The sequence below is a fragment of the Gasterosteus aculeatus genome, chromosome 7 (genome assembly GCF_964276395.1).
Source record: "Gasterosteus aculeatus chromosome 7, fGasAcu3.hap1.1, whole genome shotgun sequence".
Taxonomy (NCBI): Eukaryota; Metazoa; Chordata; class Actinopteri; order Perciformes; family Gasterosteidae; genus Gasterosteus; species Gasterosteus aculeatus.
The window spans coordinates 21,070,059-21,087,024 of record NC_135694.1 but is presented as its reverse complement, the minus strand read 5'-3'; the positions used below and the strand labels follow the sequence as shown (position 1 = coordinate 21,087,024).

Sequence of the window (16,966 nt, the reverse complement as noted above, 5' to 3'; positions counted from 1 at the left end):
AATTCTCAGCCAGCAATGACTCTTAAAACACCCTCACTGACCCTTTCTTTTTTTTTATTAAAGTGATCCAAACTAAATAGAAAGCCTGGGAAGTTCATACCAGGTCAAATCCACGAGCCAGATCAAAAATGTGTTGTTGCCGCGACTACACTTTGTGCAGCTGTCTTTTGTTCTTTTGCACAATTCCCCGTTGTGTCCGTGCTTTAAAACAAAACACTTGCACTCTGTCACACGGGTGACAAACCGCAGTAACTTATTTCTTTAGGGTATTAATCATAATTAGGTTTTGAAAAGCTTTGAATGTTGCTGAATCTTTTTTTTTTTATCACTGCAGATGAATGCACAAATATAATATAATGAAACTTCATTTACCATGAGATGAAGAAGGAAGCTGGATTTCAGTGCAGCATTGAAAAAAAGGAAATAAACACGTAACAAAACCGAAAGTGAGGTTTGAAACCACAAATAAATTACGCTGAAAAAAGGCTGAGAGTAACTTGTGCGAGTCATAAGGGAAATTTGACATTACTGTATGAGGGGAATATGGGAGGTGGTTGCTAAAATGAGGGAAGCCCTTCTACTCGTGCACCATTTCCTCTTTAGTGAGCGTATCATGACAGCTCTGAGAGGAAGTCCGTTTGTTTGTGAACCGTGACTAACCCACTGACCCACAGTTTCTTATCTCATAGTTTCTAAATAATCACATTGCCTCATGTACAACTGTAATGAACTGTTTATTTATGACAAATAAAGAGCATGTATAATATTGCCATAACCCTGTGTATATTGCTTAGTGGGTAATATAGTTATATTATAGGAGAGACCAGCTCAATGACTAATTCACATGAGCATATTCATCAAAATCATGAAAGGTCTTTTTTAAAGTGCATACAAGGAATTTTTGGATTAATGAAGAGTTCTGTAAAACTCACTGAGCAATGTAAACTGGAGAAGGCCTGGTTTGCAATAGCATGCAAGATGGTACCGTAAATTGTGTGCACAAAAACGAACATTGCAGAGGTGAACCAAGTCAAACGTCAATACTATGATTGAACTGCTTTACTTTCTCTCGTTGATGCCTTTTGCACTGTGTGACTGACGTACGTAAAGTCATTTGTAACAGTGAATAACATGCAGGAAACCCCATACACACAATGTCTTGTGATGTCTGATAATGTATTTAGCTGGATGGCAAAGCTCCTGGGAGGTTGTAGGTTATATATAAACTATAAATAAATAACAGACCGAACTACGTAACAGTGTGAACTTTGAACCCATGCTGAACACTTGCCAGAGGTTGACGGTACAATTAAGCGTCAAGACTTTCCTGCAGGCAGGCCAGTGGCGGCCAACAACGAGGTAGGCTGAAACCAGCAGTTGTTTTGTGTTTCTATGGGAGTGGAACTTTCGTGGATTTTGTTTAAATCTTCTGAGATTGCATCGTTTTGGGTATAGCAATTTTCCCACCAACAAATTCTGGTTACACTGTAGATTTTCTTATCACTACGTATATTTTGTCATACCTTTTTGATCACATTTAAGCTCTCATAATGAACTTGTTGTTAGTTAAGTTACATTTAGGCCTTTACTCATTTAGGCATTTAACAGCTGGAATGCACACCACATAACTGGAAAATGAATGACGCAAAAGACCAGGATTTAAAAGATATAATTATTTGATGCAGCAAAACAAAAGCTTTAATCAATTCAGCAATACATTTTAATTTTCAGTGTGTTGACAGGGTTCATTCATTTGAATGTTGGGTGACTTCCCACATGTTACACATCCGATTTATCTCTGGTTGGGAATTTACCTCCAAAGAATGGTCAAGTTCTTCATTGGTGTGTGCAATTCTCTGGAAGGCGGAGCTGTTCATTTGGCCGTGAGGAAAACCAAATTGAATTTCTTTTAAAAAAAACAAGAACATTTCGAAAGAACTTGCAGGAGCCAACTAAATAACGCCAATACAGAAAGATGGATGTCAAAGGAAATCAACAGTCATATAAAAACTACAACTGTAATGATTCACAAACTAAACACGGCACGGAAGCAATCAATGCAACAAAAGTTAGTCTTTTCAGCAAATTTGTTGCTAGGCAATGCCAACTTGACGATCCGGCATTGGTTCTTTGCAGGTGTTCGTAGGCGGTAGCTGGTGAAGGAATGAGGGCAAAGCTCAGTTGATGGGAATGAAAAGCTCACAAGGCCGAAGGAAGTGCCAAATAGTGATACGGCATGAACACAGGACAGATGATAACAAATAAATGAACATGCTGGCAGGGCTCTTGACAGTATTACATAATGACACACATGATATAATCATTATCGTCATTATCATTAACTTTCCTTTTTGACATGCAATCAACAACTTTCTTCTTTACAGTGACGTTGCACATTGATCAACTGTAAAAGTGACCTTTTTTTCACTGGGCCTGGTGTTAAAATACGAGCCAATACATTAAGAAAACAAGCTGAGTAAGGGCGCTAAAACAGGCAGGATGTGGTGGAATAGCAGGGGCGTAATAATCAGGAACAAATATTGCCTTGATATCGGGAACTACTTTAAAACACCCTTTTCAGTTACAATGAGTCATGAGGAATGTCTGTGAAACTGTGCGGGTGATTACTCATCTCCATCAAGTCATCTTGTGTTTTCAGAATCAGAGCTTCTGAAAACACATTTCTCAAATGCCGGTTGAAGATAAAGAAAATAGAAATAATTCGCTCGTGTTACTATATAGTTATAAATACTAAATAATAATTTTACTTACCTCCCTCATTACTTTCTGAATCATGTTCAGTGACCACAAGATGCCGAGTCAGGCAGAGAGAGTGAGAGAGAGACAGAAAACTCCAGATCAGTCAGAAACCGAAAGCAAGACATGACAAATATATAAATAGTACAGCAGCATGAAGGTTGATCTAATCTTGATCTTGTTCACTGCTGACCCAAGGTGAGCATATATGTTTTTAAGATAGGCTTAAGAGCAAAGGTTTTCTTTCGCATTTCAGTTCTTCTTTCTTTCATGGGGTTTATGTATGTATAGATTTTGTCTTGATTTGCTTTAATGCATGTGCAACCGCACCAGATGGTGAGTAAAAGAATTACATAAGAAATAAAGCATTGCTGGAGGATGTGGGGTTGAAATATCGTTGGACATCCTGTGCCCTTCACCAGGACGCTGTCGACTGCGCTGGAAGGGATACTGTGTAGGTGACCTTTTTTTCAATCTCTGGTTATGTCACTGTTTCAGATGACTGTTTGGCGTCGAGCACTCATCCTCCTTTGCTGCGTACTGGACTGTGTGGAGTGCTCTTCTTCGTCTCTGCTCCTCCAGAGGAACAAATACAACAACTCCTTTCGTCTCACGAGGTCCACCCGAACCCGTGTCCAGCAGCTCCAGCGGAAATACGTGAGTACTGAAAGCCTTCTCCCTGCTCTACCGACTGATCCAGCACACTGCCAGAACTAGCGTCCCATATTACAAATATTCAATGGTCTCCATTGTTTACTTCAACAGAATGAGCAGCAGTTGGGAAATAAGCATTTCGAGGACAGAAGTCGGCAGTTGAAGGACCTGCCGTCGCTCTCTACAGATTTCAATGGCTGGCTAAATCTGACGGTTAGTATCCTCTTCAGAACACTGCAACGCAAAACTCAGTCGGGTTGTAAGCAAAAGCGTAAATATAGACAGTGGAAGTAGTAGTGTGGTCGGAGGGCCCGTAGAGAGAGCTTCTCTAAATAAAACAGCGTAACTCATTTGTTGGTCAAACATAGATACTACCAATTGTGCCTGCACACCGGGGCCTGTTGTAACCGCCTCACTAAGCCGGTTGTTGCACTGCGAAGCACATTCTTCTGAGGGAAAAAAAAGAGTTTATGTCTACTCTTGCAGAATGTAACATTTGCTTGGAATTACTCGTTTTAAAACGTTTGATTAATTAACCATGCGGCCGTCTCTTTTCGCGCATTCAGGAATTTGAACGACTGCATTCTGCTTTGTTGGACATGCAAGCCTATTGGACGACGCTGGAGTGGAAGAGACAACAGATCGAGAAGGAGGAAAAAGAGCAGAGGGGGAAGCGGGCGTCCGGCACCACTTTACCTCGGAGCATCGGGCACATTCAGCTCGACCTGAGGGACCTGATGAGCCAAGTCAGCAGTCAGGTATCCACAGTCACTGAAATTCAATCTCTTTTGATCCCTTTTTCTTCCCCCCACCCACACAAACCGAATAGAGGAAGTGACACTGAAATCTGATGAGAAATTGTTTTTCTTTCTTCTTCAGATGAGTTACAAGAATAGTTCTTGGACAAAGCCAACCTTTCCTACTACACCCCCCAACCCACAGACCAGATCCAAAACAGTATGGGACAGCAGAGTGGAGGGTTACATCGTTCTGCGGGATCTAGACCTTTACCTCACCAAGCTGGCAAGAGACTTCCTCTTTCTGGCTTCAAAAACTTACTGAAAAGAAGAAAAAAAAAACGGCACCCAACACACACACAGAAGAACGCCTGAACTGACGATCAACAACTAGCTGGAATAGTGGTTGTGATCATTTTCATCATTGTTTTAGTGCAGATGTTCACACACTCTTATTTAGCTATCCGTGTTTTACTGTATATTTAAGGGTTTTCTTGGGTATTTCCCGAAGTTTCTTTCTCACCTCTAACGGTAAGTTAGCAATAAGCTCCCAGAAAGGACTTCCCGACATTACGTGTTTCCCCCTCCATTCTACAGGACTTTCCAAATATTTTTTGTGTATTTATTGACATATTTATTGACATGCTATTTATTATAAATTGTTTCTTTTATGACTCTCACAATGTAGAGATAGTGTTTTACATTATTATATTTTATATTTTATAAAGTGGAAATATATTTATGTATGAATCACAATAAAGAAATAAAGTGACAACTTCATGTTATGATTTTCTATTCTAAGAAAAAAAAAAAAGGTCAGTCATTATTGCAACATTAAAATAATTCTTGTAAATACGATGATGCATATGAAAGGGGTCTTCCTTCTGTTGAGTTGGTTCTGTGTGCTTGTGGTATCGTCCCGGCTGCTACAAACTATCACACTGGCAGTCCCTTCAGTTGGCTGCAAGGATTATCATTTGCCTGGTTGCTGTTTTCGGTTTCTTCATATGTTGTTTATCTGAGGGGCAATCTACAGAGAGAAATCAGATTGAATAAAGTCAGGTGGCCAAAATGTTTTGAGTATAAAACATTTCAAAAATCCCCCTGCGAGCTCCACACATGACACACAAACGGCCACTGACTCACCACTAGCAGATGTCCTCGCTTGCCTTTAGCCACCTTTAGCTCCGAACCCCTGACGAAATCGATGATTCCTTCTTTGCCTCGAGCCACAGCGAACGTTATGCTGTAACAAATGACAGACGGGATAGCACGCCAGTTCTGTTGGGTCGCCAAGGACCACCACAGAGAAGCAGTCGGAGAAGGCCTCACCTGCCCGGGTTGATGTTGACGTAGTTCACCTTGCTGGCCATCATGGCTAGTTTTGTCACCAGCTCGATCACATGGTCGCAGTGCAGTACCACATCACCCTGAGGGGGGGGCACAGCTGGATTTAGAGTGGCTGCATGGGCGTGCACTAGTAAACAGCCATCACTGCTGTGCCTTACTATACCTTCTGCTTATTGTCCTCATTGGGCATGTGCAGAACAAACATCCCGTCGCTGAGAGAGCTCACAGAGATGCCTGTTAAAAGAGAAAGCCTGGCTTAGATCCATTAAACTAATGAATAGAGTCACAGTGACTGCATGTCCCCATGTCCTGTTTTATTTTATTATAAAAGTCATTTGTTGTGGTAACTACTGAAGGTAAAAAAATAATCTAATTTTAAAAAAGGTAAAAAAAATAATCTAATTTTAAAAAACTGTTTCAACTCAATAACTCCTTAGCAAGAGAAATTAAAATAACCCCCCCCCCCTCATGGCCTCAAAGACATGGGTCAAATTCCTTAACATAATCAACCCCTAAAGAGCCTTTCACCCCGGAGAGCAGCGTAGTCAATCCTCCGTTTGATCTTGGTCTTGTCCACCAGCACAGCAAAGGTGTTCGTGAGCAGCAGTTGGCGAGGGCGAGGCTTGAAACCCCTCCTGTCATACTTTACGACTGGTACGCCGTACTGAAGGAGCACGAGGAGACACATCACTGTGAGGCAGCATTCATTCATTTGGTTGTATTAGATTGAAAAAGATGATGGTCCATATCACCTGCACTTTGTCACTGCCAAGGGTCTGGACAACTTTGAGATTGATTTGTTCACGTTCTATATAAAGCAATAGGGAACTCTTTGTAAATGCTATTACATATTCTGTGAGGTGTTGATTAGTGCAGAGGCAATTTTTTCATAGATCAATACGTACCCAACCTGGAGTCCAGAAACAGCCTCCCAACACCCTGAGGATAGCTGTCTTTCTGGTCCTTGAAAATCTTACTGGCTGCAACTTTCTGAATCATCTAGAGCAAAGAAAGAAAGAAAAATCAGGGATGGCATTTAAAAAATTGCACTCACTCAATTGCAAAAATAACAACTGGTGAGGCCATGTTTTTTCTGCAGTAATGTACCTGCTTTCTCCACTCAGGCTGAACCCTCTTGCAATACTTCACGACCATGTTTCTCATGTGCATTCTCCACAGGTTCTCAGAGGCCTGTAGGCCACCATTGAATTGACATGGCAGAATTTGTATTAATAACTCCTACTTACTTTTTATACTTATTTATTTTTTAATCTGTACATAACCAAGCGAGTCGGAACCTCAACGAGGGATGGAGGAGGTGTCGGCCATGTTTTGTCCAAAACGCTCCTGGGCAGGTTTTTACGTAGATTCTTGAGGAAGGAATAGCGCACATGATCCAGGAAGTACTCATTCTCAGGGCAGTAATCCTCATGGCGGTAGATGAAACCTTTTATGAACCTGGAATAAAAATTATCAAAAAGAAAGGAATAAACTAAAAAAATACAAATACAAATAAATACAAAAACAGTAACAGTGACACAGCATCAGTGACGCACTTTCGTATTAACTCGGCGGCCTCCCGGCGCCTCTTGGCCCTCCTGCGTGCTTTCATCCCTCGCCACCCGGACTGGATCGTGATCACTAAAATATATAAAACATAGTAACCCAATAAACCGGATGATTAGTTATGTCTTTTATTAGGTTTTAAGGACAGTGAGACTGTTATGGGAGACATAGGGAACACAAGGGGGGGGTCGACCTGCTCGTCTGATTTGTTGGTACTTGGCTCTCTCTCTGTAGCCTCTCCATGACGTCTGCAGGGTCAAAGCTAGAACACACCAAGTAAAAGAGATTTAGGCCTTTTCTCGTTGCGGCGGAGGCTGATTGAAGGTTCAGTGTAGGAGTTGAACCATTTATTAGATTCAGAGTGTGATGACTTTGGTGAGGATATTGTTTGCTGTTTAAGAGGTGTAAACTAAATAATATAAATATCTAACAATACTTTGCAATCTATACAAAAACACCTAAAATGATAACAGTTAAATCATAACCCCACTGACACCGTAAACATAATACAAGTGTACCTCACTACGGTAATATTATTACTAGAAGTCTTCCTTTACATCTCCACTCCGGGAACCCATTTTTACACTCACCTATCTCTGGCTTTTTTGCTTGCAGTGCATCCTCAGTGGTGAAGAGAGTTTTGGGGAAACGGATGAAGATTTTTGACCTGCAGAGGGTGGACAAAGAAATGTGTGATCACTATGAAACTACAATGCCATTCTCATTCTTGATCTCAAGCACAGCACTGTTCTTTAATAGATATTCACATGACAAAAGTGTACCTGGCCGCTTGGCATCATTAGGTTTGAGACAGCGCACATAGGACGGCTCTTTAGACCCGAGGATCTCCATAAGCTTCATCAGGTTGTTTTTAAACTGAGTGGCGGCCTATGGGACATATTTAAAAAACAACATGAAACTACAGGATAATCTCTGTATATTTGTGTATTTCATTAGGTTCATTTTAATGTCACTATCTATATACGACAGGAAACAGTTTGATTTAAACCACACCTGAACAGGAAAGAAAGACAGAGAGAAATAGATGCAGAGACAGAGTCAGCGAGCCAGAACGAGAGAGCGAGAGAGCGACAGAGAGTGACAGACAGACAGAGAGAGAAAAAGAGAAGTTCTCACCATCTCTGGGCGTTTCTGGTCCATCACCTCCTCTCTGCGAAAGCAGTGACTTACGATCTGGTTGTGGGACTGGCACATGACCTGAACAGAGGCCAAACAACCCGACGGCATGTCAACACAATGCCACATTGCCCCCCACTTGCCCCCCCACTCTCCACTCTGTGAGATTCTACCCATGTCCGTTTTCATTGTTTTACCTCTTTCAGGTTCCTGTTCAGCAAATCATTGTTCTTGTCTAGGAAACCTGAGTGAGAACATCAATAACACTTGTCATTACGAAATCAAGAGGTAAGTGGGTCATTCTCTAAAAAAAAAAACTGAACAGACTAGTTGATTATGCCACATATTACAGCGTTACCGTTGACATTGTAGTTGACCTCCCCTGCATAATGCAGCAGCCTGAACTCCTCCCTACCCATTGCCTTGCGAGTCTTCCCATTTGCCAACTTGTGACTGAAAACAATGAACAGGCACAGACAGATTCAACGTACAGAGGCTTGCAGATGTAAAAAGCTGGCGTCAGTCTTTGTACGGTTGGTCGGAATAATATTTGATATCAGACAATGCTTACGTGACAAAATGGGGATGACCGCCCAGTGTGTCCTCCAACTTTTCCAAAAAGGAAGCATCACAGGTCTCTCCGGGTCTCAGGCACTCCTCATCCTGAATAAACAGTCACACTATTTAACTATACAATACAATATCGACGACAAACAAATAAACTTGTTATTGTTCGCACCAGAGTGGAGATGATGCCTTTGTGCTTCTCCTCAATCAGGTCACAAATGATCTTGTTGTCAAAGTATTGCACCGTCTCCCACTGACACCAGAGGCGGAGAGAACAACATTGCGTTAGCGCGGAAGTACAAATACCAATAAGTTCAGCCAACCTTTTTGGTTTTGACAACCCGAGCCGCAACCGACTCACAGCTATTCCCTCGGCCTCGTACTCCTCCTGCTCAGATCTCAGGGTGAGCTCGATGAACAGCTGCTGCAGCTTCTCATTGCAGTAGTTAATGCAGAACTGCTCAAAACTGTTTGGGAGGAGCATAAAGCAACTTAGGCCAAAGCCGTGGTTCAGTGAAGTGCTGAAGCTGTGTCGAGGGGTTGACCGTTACGTACAACCGTTTTGGTTGGCTGAAAATCAGAGGCAGATCAAGATGTGACGGAAAGAATGAAAGTAACTCGTACCTGTTGTGCTGCAGAACCTCAAAGCCGTAGATATCCAGGAGCCCGATAACTGAGCAGCCCTTACCGCTGTGGTAGATTTCCTCCTGCATTACGTAAAGAACACGCAGCATGCAATCATAGGGTGTTGTGCTTGTTTTTTTCAGTTATCAGCTGTGTTACCCCACCTTCAGAGCCACCGACTGATTGATCTTCTCCACCAACCAAGTGAAGGTCCGACCGTACACGGCCTTGGCTAAGGCGTCACGGGCAGACATGGCCTGCTCAAAGTTCAGCGGGGTGATCATCTGTAACGCACGAGCACGACGGCAATTTGTTAAAATCGCAAGACACGCCACCGGAGGAGAGAATATGCGAGGAGCACGGACACAAAGGCCGTCACCTCCTCTCCTTTGGCGGTGAGCTTCTTGTGAGTGAGTGCCTCCCTAAGCGCTGAGACATCGACACCCAGCAGCTGGAAAACAACGACACATCTGCTGTTAGCTACGCTTGTTTGAAAGTGTTTTAAATATTTGAACATCCAGAAACCCTGGTGGGGACGTTCTAACCGTTGCAACATTCGTTGCATGTGTCTCAGTGGTGATGCAAGTTTCTCCTTCCTCTCCTTCCCCAAACTGAGTGTTTCCCAGATGGAGAACACCGGCGATGATACTCAGCAATTTCTGACGTCAGACACGGGACAGACAGTTAACAACAACCTCACAGATGTTTTTTACGTGATTTCTAACTAAATCAACGTCAGCCACTGAGAATATGATCGTCCTTAATACAATCTTACAATCAGACATTTTCAGGGATTTTTAATTACACTCTTGATTAAATAGTTACAATTGCTTCAGCCAGCAACTCACGATGAAAACGTGCTGGTTTAAAAAACATTTACAAATGTCTTAAGTCTTAAAGGTTCCAAAAATAAGGGTTTGGTGGAAAATGATGTAATGTAAAAAAGAGATTTTTCAAACTACAGTTGTCCTGAATGTCTTTATGATAATAAGTAATGTCATGGTCAATATAAAAAATATTCACGGTGGATATTAACATTCCTGGGTCATTGCTCATATCGGGTCCTTTTCTATGACTTTACCTTTTAAAGTTTGACATATTAATGAGGATAAGCTGTGATTGCTACTGACCTGCACTTCTTCCTCGGCGAAGCCAATAACAGACAGAGCCTTCATCACGACTTTCCAGTTATTCTTGTCACTGACAGAGCTGAGTCTGGGACAGTTGCCCTGAACCAGAAAATGTAATTTTAGGCTTTGTCAGAGCTCGGTAAGAAATATCAGTTAGAAAAGAACAAAAGTCCTTGAACTTCAGCACCACACACACACACACACACACACACACCTTCACCAGATAGCTGTAGTTCTGAGGGTTCCTTTGCAGGGCCATTGTGGTGAGCAAGTTGTCGTCCCCTCCATCCAGAAGCTGGTAGAAGATGTGGAAGTTCCTCTCGCCGTGGTTCTGGTGCACGACACGGGACTTCTCCAGCAGGTAGTTTAGGATGTGACCGCCCACTGGCGCCCCCTAGGAGGAGTCATGGGAAACAGCAGGTTTAGCACACCAGAGTTTGAAATGTTTGAGCTTCTGTGATATCACTAATCTAACAGCTGTTTTAAGTGTGGAATAAGCACATGTGATATCTATAAAGACTGTGAAAGGAAAGAGTGGAGGCTTTACCCTAAAGTCAAACTGGACGCCCATGTATTTTCCAAAGCGGCTGGAGTTGTCGTTCCTAAATGTTTTGGCGTTGCCAAACGCCTGCGGAAAGCAAAATTAGAGAGAGGAAGTCAAGTTAAGAGCAAGAGCAAATGAACAAAATCCCCCTACAAACAATAAACATTAGGAAATATTTACAAATATGCGAAGGTCATTCAGATTCCTCAGATCAATCAGATTATACCGTTTACTGTGAAAATCAACGGAGTATAAGCATGCTGTGCTTTGTTCCGATTGTGGCGGTTCGAATGGTTTAAAATACCTCCAGAACCGGGTTGGACTGCAGTAGGCGGTCTCCCAGCGTCGCCATATGCGCATTGATGGGGCAGGTGACTGCGTAGTAGAGGAGGATCTTCTTGGACGCCTCGGTTTTACCCGCTCCACTCTCACCCGATATCATGATACACTGGTCCTTCCTCTCGGTCCGCATGGCTCGGTAAGCGGTGTCTGACAATGCGTAGCTGAGGGGGAAAAAAACAAAAGCAGCGTCAGCTACAGATCAACGTGCGTTTGAAATGTGGTGATGGAAAAGTCACACGAACGTTTCTGTCCAACAAAGGCGACGGAAATGGTGTTTTCTGTTGTTAGTTAAATCTGTGGTTTACATGCATCTTATTATCAGATGTATTTATTTATTTGATGTTTAACTCATAGAAATAAGTAGGTGCACATAATCAACAATTAGTAATAATTTTTTTTTATCCCCCTTAAGACCAACCTACTCATGAAACATGACCCTGCATGCACAAATACAATAGCTTAAATAAACTTGATCATGTATTAAAGAGGAAATGGACAGAAAAAGTCAAAGAAAAAGAAAACAGCAAACAAAGTCACCAACGAAGTAGGGATATAATTCTAGTGACAGTTACATGTTAATTATATCAATGTATGTAGAGCTGAAGCAATTACATTAGTTGAGTAAAATAAAGACCCCCCCCCATAATGAATTGATCATAGAAATATTAGTAAATTGCAGTTATCCAACCATATACAGTACATGTATTGAGCATCACTGAATGTCTCATGCGTGCACGAGGATCAATTCATCAAAATGAGATTCTTGGGAGACGGTGTGATTATTAGCGGTAGGCAGCAACACACACTGGAGCAGTTTGATTAATAAATGTCTGAGGACCATGAAGCGACTCACATGTGAGGCGATATCTCATAAAAGCTGACCCCTCTGTAGCGTTCCATCTGCTGCTTGGAGTAAATCTCCAGCTCTTTGTAGGGGTTCACCGACACCAGCACCGAGCCAATGTACGTCTGAGGCAAAACAAACACATTTCACTACGTTTCCCCACAGCCTGTGAAATGTTTTGGTAGATATAAAGGAAATTGTCTGAGTTACATAGATGAGGCCTTCCCCGAAGCGTCTCCGCAGGTTCTCAATGAAGGCCGCCTCACTGTTGTAGTTTTCCAGCAGGACAAAGTCCTGCACGCCGACCCTGTCCCGGGCCGTCAGGGCACTCTCCATCACCAGGCGCACCCGTCCCTCAACATCCACCTCCTACGGGAGGAGAAGAGCAGGAGTGACATCACGGAGAGGAATTGTAAACTAGGCAGGCCATCAGGGAGAAGAAGATATCCGTTTCTAAATGATAAACTTCCAATAACTATTAATAACTAACAATTACACGCCGTCAACAGGGGGCGCAATGTGTGGTACATTTCACCCAGTTACAAGGAATGTGTTACACCTCGCGCTCAGCGTTACAATGATTACCACATAATCATCTTAAGATATATATGTATAAGAGAGAAATATTTTCAGAAATATCTTCAACATTTTTGTGCAAATATCTCACGGACTACAGCAAAACCCCAAGTGTTTAAAAACAAAACAAAGTAAGAACAGCTCCGGCAGACGTCGTCAGGATGACACAATGAAGACATCTTACCCAAAGGGTGAGCAGACAAGATAGAATATGTTATCGTGGGATAGAGAGATAGTGTATTATGATGTATGCACAGTACACACAGCGCTGTGTCGCCAGGCGAGATTTAACCCGTGTCACAAGGAGGGCGTGTGTACATGTCAACCCAAACATCATAGTGCACACAGAAAATAACTACCAGACAGCGTGAGTGAAATTCTCAGATACGCACTCAGGTCGTATATTACAAACACAACCGCATGCACACTCATACTGCACACAGGGATACAACTGCCAGCAGTCAATACTTACTGATGATAAATATCCAGGCGCACAATTCGGTGTGCAATCAACACACTACACCCCAGACAAACCAGCTGCACTCCATCTTCAGTGTCAGATACTTCTGAGAGGCGCCCCGGCTGTTTTTCTTTAGACACCCATGAAGAAACGTACGAGCAGAAAGTGGAACAAAGGCGATAGACTTCCACAGGACTTCTGTTTTTCTTGAATGCAAGAGCCTCTCAAGGGTCTCATTTGGCTGCTTAATGCCGGTAAAAAGGTCATTATCTCTCGGCACCGGAAGCAGGAAAATCCTTTAAAAAACAACAGAACAACAGTGGCAGACAGCCAAGGAGCGAGAGCAAAGGAAAGTCACAGGACATTTCCACCCCGGCCCCTCCTCTCAGCTCCACCTTGGGAGTGTTGTTCTCCTACTCCTGCAGGTGGGCTTCCCACAGATAGTTGTTAAAGTTCACTGATTTTTCCAAAGGATACAACCAAGGAATGTTAGGGTCAACTTTGGGCCGGGCGTCGAGAGTGGATGCCACTAAATGTTTCTATGTCAAGTGTCAACAGCTGTTCATGCTTTTATTCACGGAGGATTAGTTTTTTCATGTATGGTCATCAGGAAGCCTGCATTCATGACCCCTTTAAAGGCAATAGTAGTAGAACTAATAGTGCAGATCAAAACATCGAGCGTCTTACCGAGCTGTGAAGGATGCCACGAAGGTCCTACAAGTATTGTTAAGATGTCCAGTAGCTGTTCTGCTGCCAGAGCCTGTGCAGTGTCCACATTCCCAGTGTGTGACAATCCACATATTTTATAATCTTTTTTTTTTAATTGGCACAAACAAAGCAAACATTCTTTACCATCTCTCGGCAGTCACAAGTTCTATTTTTTTTGTATTTAATAAATTTTAAGGATGAAAAGCCCCACAGAAAGCAGTTCTGCCTCTTCGGCTTGGTGGAAGAAAATCTCTAAAGGTGTGAAAATTGTCATGGACATGCTGTGGCTGAGATACACCCTCAGAACCACAGGTCTGTGATGGAGACAAACCCAGTACAACCTGTGGCCCCTGCAGCTTTGAGGTCAGTGAACCCGACCCGAACCTGACCCGAGGCCTGGTTGCTACAGCTGTGAGGCTTGGCCTGGGAGGGGCGCTCGGATTCATGGATTTGCTTACCTACGGAGGGGGGGGGGGGGTTTAATAACCAGCGAGCTTCAGTGAAATCTGGAGGTTTGAAGGTGCAGCAGCAGCAGTGACCAAACAGTGGGACTTGGCTCCAGGCCCCATGACTAAGCTCTGCTGGGCCGACTGCATTGGGATTGTCTTCCTTATAAGGAATGGCCCACCGCCATCGCAGGGCGAGCTGCTCTGGGACCGCAGCTGGCTCTCTACCACTCAGGTGCCAGTACTGGAGGAAAATACCGAGTTTATTCTTTCGGGGCTGCATGGGTGGAAGCCTATACAAAACCAACAAATACAGACTGACTCATGCATGGGCAAAAAAGAAAAACAACTTCTAAGTCACTCATTGTTCTGTTTTGCCCCACCCCTCCCTTCCATAACTGAGACAGTCAATTGGTGGAATCGGATCTTTACTGTGTAAACCGAGATAATGCGCACACACACACCCACACCCACAACCACACGCGCATGAAAACATAACAAAGAGCATCACGGGGGTCAGGATCTTACCCTGCCTTGGTACCTCATCCTGTCCTCGCTGGAAGACGACTGTATTGGTGCCCCTCCCCAGGCTGGCGCTCCTCCTCTCGTGTCAGATGGACTCCTTAACTTCTCATCCACCTTTCGCCCATGGGTGACACAAATATCTTCTCCCCCCCCCCTTCTCACCTTCTCCGCCAACGTCCGTTACTTTCTCACTTTCTCTCCACTTTCCACTCTCTTCCTGCACGTCCCGTGTCCTCCTCGTCCGACTTCCCCGTGAAGACAGAGCATACGCACTCGGGCCAAAACACGGACAGCCCCTCTTGTTTATACCTTCAATTCATCTCCCCCCTTTGACAAGCAAAGTTAATGTCCGCCTCTCTGAGAGTCCCTCTCCTTCCCTCGAAACCACGGGGCATGAAACAAGGGCAGGAACTACGCTCACACGTCACTAAACGGGGCAAAAAGAAAAGAAAAGCGGTGAAGGGAAAGTGGGCTGTCGGGAAGAGCCAGACGGCCTGGAGGGTTTGGAAAAATTTGCTAAGAGCCCCAAACTACAAACATGTAATCACTGTGCAGATGTATAAAAGAGAAGGAGAGAAAAAAAAAACAGAAATCACATGATGAGATCTCAGTACATTCTTTCTCTCCTTCCCTCCCTGTTTAGTCCGCTCCCTCCCTTTTCTCCCGCAAGCTGAGACAGATTCGCATGAGATGTGAGTTATGAGAGTGTTTCAACAGCAGGACGGCCCTTCTCCTCGCGGTCGACCAAATGACTTCCCCACCATCATCGTAGCCTGAGTCATATTCCCCGTCTGTTTGGTCTCCCGGGCAACGCTCCCAATGCAACCAGTCAACATCTCAGTAAGTCTGCATTGATTGCTGACGGCGTATCCGACGAGTGATGTGGCATCGACCGGTGAGAGAACAGCGCCCCAACACCCCCCTCCACCCGCCATGGGTTAGCCCCTCACCCCATTTTCCCTGGCTCTGTCTCCACGCCTCACTCTCTTTCCTTTGCCAGCATCATCAGACAGCCAACGCTGAGGAATCTGAATAATGTTGCCCAGATGGAGGGAGCCTCTTGTTCTTTTTCTCAGTCCCCGGCTGTCTCAATAGTTCTTAGAGCAAGGAAGAAATGTCTCAAAGGACGTTCCACGGGGACGTTTAGTACTTGTGCTGCTCTGTATGTGGTTCGCTGGTTGTATGAGTTGATTTGGTGGCGAGTAAGTTTCCCCACTAGGGTTAATAAAGCTTTCTAACTAACTTACGGGGCTCATTGACACTGATGAAAGATTGTGTGCCAATTGGTGTCTCTCAAAACCTAATTTTGTTGCTTTTCTTCTTTACTACATATGGTGAGTAGTTGGTCTATTCCAGTTAAGTCAAGTTAAGTCTATGTATATATCGCGTTTCTCTCAAAACTCACTAATTTGCCATGGGGGGGATTTCATCCAGCGTTTCCTCACTGGAACTTTTCCAGTGAAATGTTCCCTGAAAGCTTGTCTTGGTCGCAGTGTTGCCTCCATGTCCACTTCATTACTCGGTTACCTCATCACATTCCATCCACAATGTGCTCTGTTCACCTCAAATAATCAGGTCAGTTTTGTGTGGCGTGCAAAAATCAAAAGGAAAATTTGTACAATGAGATGACAGTCGCTCATTTAGTGGGAACAGGCGCTTCACTGCAGCAGAATGGAAGGTATTGTTGGGTTCCCCTATCAGAGCCAAACAGTCACCTCAGTCCAGGATGTTTGGTTTGAAAAAACTATGAAAATGAGTTAATTATTTTGCTGAGCTGTTGGGCCTGTTGTTGGGACCCATGTTTTATGAAACACGGGCCCAGTATGTTGAATGAGAGACCACGGGTCCAGGACACGCTACCCGCTCTCCTGTGAGCTCCACTTTCAGGCAGAGCAGCAGGCCTAAGTGTGACTCAACGAGGTGTCGAATGTCACACATGCCTCAACTTTGGTCCGGAGCCTCTCTTGGAACTATTTCCATTGGTAAGACTTCCCCAGCA

General features: G+C 43.7%; 2 protein-coding genes and 1 long non-coding RNA gene across 3 annotated transcripts; 1 reads left to right on the top strand and 2 right to left on the bottom strand.

The window, feature by feature from the left end:
* Positions 1–1,675: 1,675 nt before the first annotated feature.
* Positions 1,676–2,910, bottom strand: LOC144410189 (uncharacterized). Its single transcript, XR_013468072.1, has 2 exons — positions 2,773–2,910; positions 1,676–2,153 (listed from the first exon to the last, which is right to left on the bottom strand). It is a non-coding gene; the product is annotated as an uncharacterized LOC144410189 (long non-coding RNA).
* LOC120822792 (uncharacterized) lies at positions 2,586–4,917 on the top strand. The gene is made up of 4 exons (XM_040182714.2): positions 2,586–3,414; positions 3,523–3,624; positions 3,978–4,169; positions 4,291–4,917. The coding sequence occupies exons 1-4, from the start codon at positions 3,241–3,243 to the stop codon at positions 4,471–4,473; spliced, it is 651 nt and encodes a 216-aa protein (XP_040038648.2). The 5' UTR covers positions 2,586–3,240; the 3' UTR covers positions 4,474–4,917.
* Positions 4,759–15,542, bottom strand: LOC120822790 (unconventional myosin-Ic). The gene is made up of 30 exons (XM_078105061.1): positions 14,971–15,542; positions 12,463–12,621; positions 12,262–12,377; positions 11,371–11,569; positions 11,070–11,150; positions 10,737–10,916; positions 10,523–10,621; positions 9,938–10,051; positions 9,772–9,843; positions 9,557–9,676; positions 9,393–9,475; positions 9,130–9,235; positions 8,941–9,021; positions 8,773–8,864; positions 8,560–8,654; positions 8,399–8,445; positions 8,202–8,282; positions 7,781–7,952; positions 7,655–7,750; positions 7,258–7,326; positions 7,055–7,139; positions 6,797–6,956; positions 6,606–6,689; positions 6,404–6,497; positions 6,251–6,306; positions 6,027–6,162; positions 5,662–5,732; positions 5,481–5,578; positions 5,295–5,394; positions 4,759–5,178 (listed from the first exon to the last, which is right to left on the bottom strand). The coding sequence occupies exons 1-30, from the start codon at positions 14,986–14,988 to the stop codon at positions 5,152–5,154; spliced, it is 2,991 nt and encodes a 996-aa protein (XP_077961187.1). The 5' UTR covers positions 14,989–15,542; the 3' UTR covers positions 4,759–5,151.
* Positions 15,543–16,966: the final 1,424 nt, after the last annotated feature.

Bases quoted from the DNA above. Each gene is read 5' to 3' on its own strand.
- LOC120822792 (XM_040182714.2), top strand. From the start codon at position 3,241: ATGTCACTGTTTCAGATGACTGTTTGGCGTCGAGCACTCATCCTCCTT. The intron at 3,415-3,522 runs GTGAGTACTGAA...TTACTTCAACAG, and splicing joins AGCAGCTCCAGCGGAAATAC to AATGAGCAGCAGTTGGGAAA. The intron at 4,170-4,290 runs GTATCCACAGTC...TTTCTTCTTCAG, and splicing joins TGAGCCAAGTCAGCAGTCAG to ATGAGTTACAAGAATAGTTC.
- LOC120822790 (XM_078105061.1), bottom strand. The intron at 8,283-8,398 runs GTAAAACAATGA...GCCTCTGTTCAG, and splicing joins TGAACAGGAACCTGAAAGAG to GTCATGTGCCAGTCCCACAA. The intron at 6,163-6,250 runs GTGATATGGACC...GTGCTCCTTCAG, and splicing joins TTGGCAGTGACAAAGTGCAG to TACGGCGTACCAGTCGTAAA.